Source organism: Galeopterus variegatus, unplaced genomic scaffold, assembly GCF_000696425.1.
Source record: "Galeopterus variegatus unplaced genomic scaffold, G_variegatus-3.0.2 Scaffold1692, whole genome shotgun sequence".
Lineage (NCBI taxonomy): Eukaryota > Metazoa > Chordata > Mammalia > Dermoptera > Cynocephalidae > Galeopterus > Galeopterus variegatus.
In genome coordinates, this window is record NW_007727803.1 from 216244 (window position 1) to 219161 (window position 2918).

The 2918-nt window shown below is 39.1% G+C and overlaps 1 protein-coding gene across 1 annotated transcript in view; it reads left to right on the forward strand.

Moving 5' to 3' along the window:
• Positions 1 to 2918, forward strand: part of OTOGL (otogelin-like) — a 164205-nt gene that overhangs the window by 112923 nt on the left and 48364 nt on the right. The window contains exons 35-37 of the mRNA XM_008578479.1: positions 477 to 556; positions 831 to 899; positions 1969 to 2030. Coding sequence (XP_008576701.1) covers positions 477 to 556; positions 831 to 899; positions 1969 to 2030 — 211 coding nt within the window. The remainder of the gene's footprint in view (positions 1 to 476; positions 557 to 830; positions 900 to 1968; positions 2031 to 2918) is intronic.

Below are 2918 nucleotides of genomic sequence, written 5' to 3' on the forward strand. Positions count from 1 at the left end.
AAAGCCTTTTAATAACAATATTTGCATTAATTCTCTGTAGTATGTATGAATCTAACAATTAGACTTCGTTGTACATGAAGATCTACATTTATTTCCTTCGAATCAGAATAAATTGGATTCTAAGCCCCAACTGGACAAGAGGAAAAGATGTAATCTTAGTCATTATTTTGCCTTCATTTCTTTAGAAGAAATGTGTTCCAATGGTCCTTCCTGTCTTTGGCCCACAATGCCTAAGCCCACGACCTCTTGAAATTTGACTCTTGCTTGGCTTCTGTGCTCCATGCAAGGGCTGGGGATCCTTACTGAGACCAGATGTGTTGGGGCTTGAGGGCAGGTCTCCTCAAGCTCATATACTACCATATCCTCCCAGGGCACTGACACAGAATATATTTTAGTTGCATATGTTAAATACAGCTCTTTTATTTTATTTTGTTTTTTAAAAAACTTTTTTCATTTTGATTTTTTTCCATGTAAAGGGTTGAAGGATGCTTGCCCTACTGCCCTAAAAATATGATCCTTGATGAGGTCACCCTCAAGTGTGTTTATCCAGCAGACTGTAAGTGTGAACCTTTACTTAACTGAAAAGTAAAACACTGGAATATTTGTTCTCTGTTTGGCAAGTGGTTGTAAACAGAAGTTTTAGACAGACAACAGACTCTGTTCAGATTCTTCATTTTTCTTTCTGTAGTTATTTTTGTTGTTGTACCTAATTACTTTCTGAATCATGTAAATCTGTCCTCTAACATCCCTCCTATGTTTTCTCTTTGAGTTATGTAGGTCTCCCTATAAGCAAATACAGATTAAGAAAGAGAATCTTTGTTTCTTTGCAGGCATACCTGTGATCCCCACAGAACCAGCATTAATACCACCAGGTAAGCCGTCTGTACCCATGTTTACAGGTATTATTACAATTTTAAACACTAAAATTAGAATTATATAATTTAAGTCTTGGCACACTTAGTATAGCTGTTGGTATTGGTACTACCCCATGTACTAGAAAACCCAGTAGTCACTTTTGCGTCATTAAGGAGCCATTCACTGAATGCCTTTCTGCATTTGGTCTGTCTCTTTCTCTATTTTAGTTAATGTAGATTATTAGGACTTCCCTAGCATCTAAAACCTAAAACCTAAATGTAGAATTTAGGTTTTACTAAACCTTGCTTAAATTTTCACAGTGAGTGAGTTGGCTCTAATGAGAGGTAGATGTAAACCGAGATTTCCTTCAGTGCCTCCACTTCTATTTTTGTGCTCTGCCCCAGTCTCTGGAGGAGGCATTTTGGGCTCCTATCCTCACTTCCCCTCCTCACTAGGAAACTCACCTCAGGACAGGATTTAATAAATCTACTCACAGTTAAGCTTGGCAAATTTAATGTATTATTTCTTCTGGGATTATAATTTAGAAAAGTTCAAGTTCAGGTATTTATCCTTTCAATTTATTTGACAAGCTTTAATTGAGTATCGACTGTGCCAGGCTCTTTCCTGGCACTCAGTGGGGATGGGGGACATGGTAAACATGTCACAGTCCTTACCTTAAACCAGCTGATAGTCCATAGGCTACTGTCATATTGGAATAGGGGTAAAAGTGAGGAGCACACAGGAGGGGTGTTATGCTTACTTTGGCGGTGTGGTCTCAGAAGGGTAACAGAAGGTAGCAATTGGGTTGGCCAGAAAGAGGAAGTGTGCTCTGGCTAAAAGGGACAGTGTGTGCAGAGGTCTGGAAGTGACAGAAAACATGTCACCTGAAGGGACTTCAAGCAGGTCAGTGCATCTTGAACATGCAGTGTGAGGGAATTGTGCCAAGAGATGGGATGGAAGAGATTAGCAGGGGCAGATCACAAAGGGTCTGTGGCAAGAAATCAGGATTTTTTGTTTTAAGGCAATGGCGAGTCATTAGGACTCACGCTTCTCAATTTCAAAACTTACTGCAAAGCTATGGTCATCAAGACATCTTGACTGTTCTAATTCTAGACCGAGATGATGCTTATAACCCTTTGATGATTTTTAAAAATATGGACTCCTTGGATGTTGAGGCCAGCCAACCTCCCGGTCATTAGAATTTTCCATGAGTTTGTGCTTGTATTGGACTAGAATTTTGTCTCGTCTTCCTTTGCCTAAAAGTTTATGGTGATGGAAATGAAGATATTTAGGTCTGTATTAAATATCACATTCTCTAGACGATGCAACATCTAATGTATCATGAGCATTGATCATAGGACCAAGGAATAGGAATTTTTGTTTTACTTTACCTGTTCTGCAAGTTAGGAACTATAAAATAAGTATAAAAATGGGGTTGTTTATAGAATTTATAGAATTTATTTAACTAAAAAAGTCAAAGTTTTCTCTTATATCATTGTGGTAGGCTGAATAATGGCCAAAGATGTCCACGCTGTATTCCCCAGAATTTGTGAATATGTGACCTTACATGGTGCTGGGACTTTACACACATGGCTAAATTAAGATGTTGACTAGTTTATGCTTGGATCTGGAGATGGGGAAATTATCCTGGATTATCCATATCAGCTCAATGTAATCATAAGCATCTTTATAAGAGGGAGGCAGGAGGGTCAGAGTCAGAGAAGGCAATGTGACAACAAAATCAGAGGAGAGAAAAAGGGAAAGAGAGAGATTAATTTGAAAATACGTTGTGGTTTTGAAGATGAAGGAAGGGACCATGAGCCAAGGAATCCAGGCAGGCCACAGAAATTGGAAGAGGCTAGGAAAGAGATTCTCTCTTAGGCCCTGTAGAAGGAATACAGCCCTACCAATACCTTGATTTTAGGACTTTAAAAAAATTAGTTATTTTTAAAAAAAATTTTTTTCCTTTTTGTCTTTTTTCGTGTCCGGCAACGGATCGCAACCCTCAGTGTCGTGCCCGTACCGGACCGGGACTGGCAACGGGATTGCAACCCTCGGTGTTG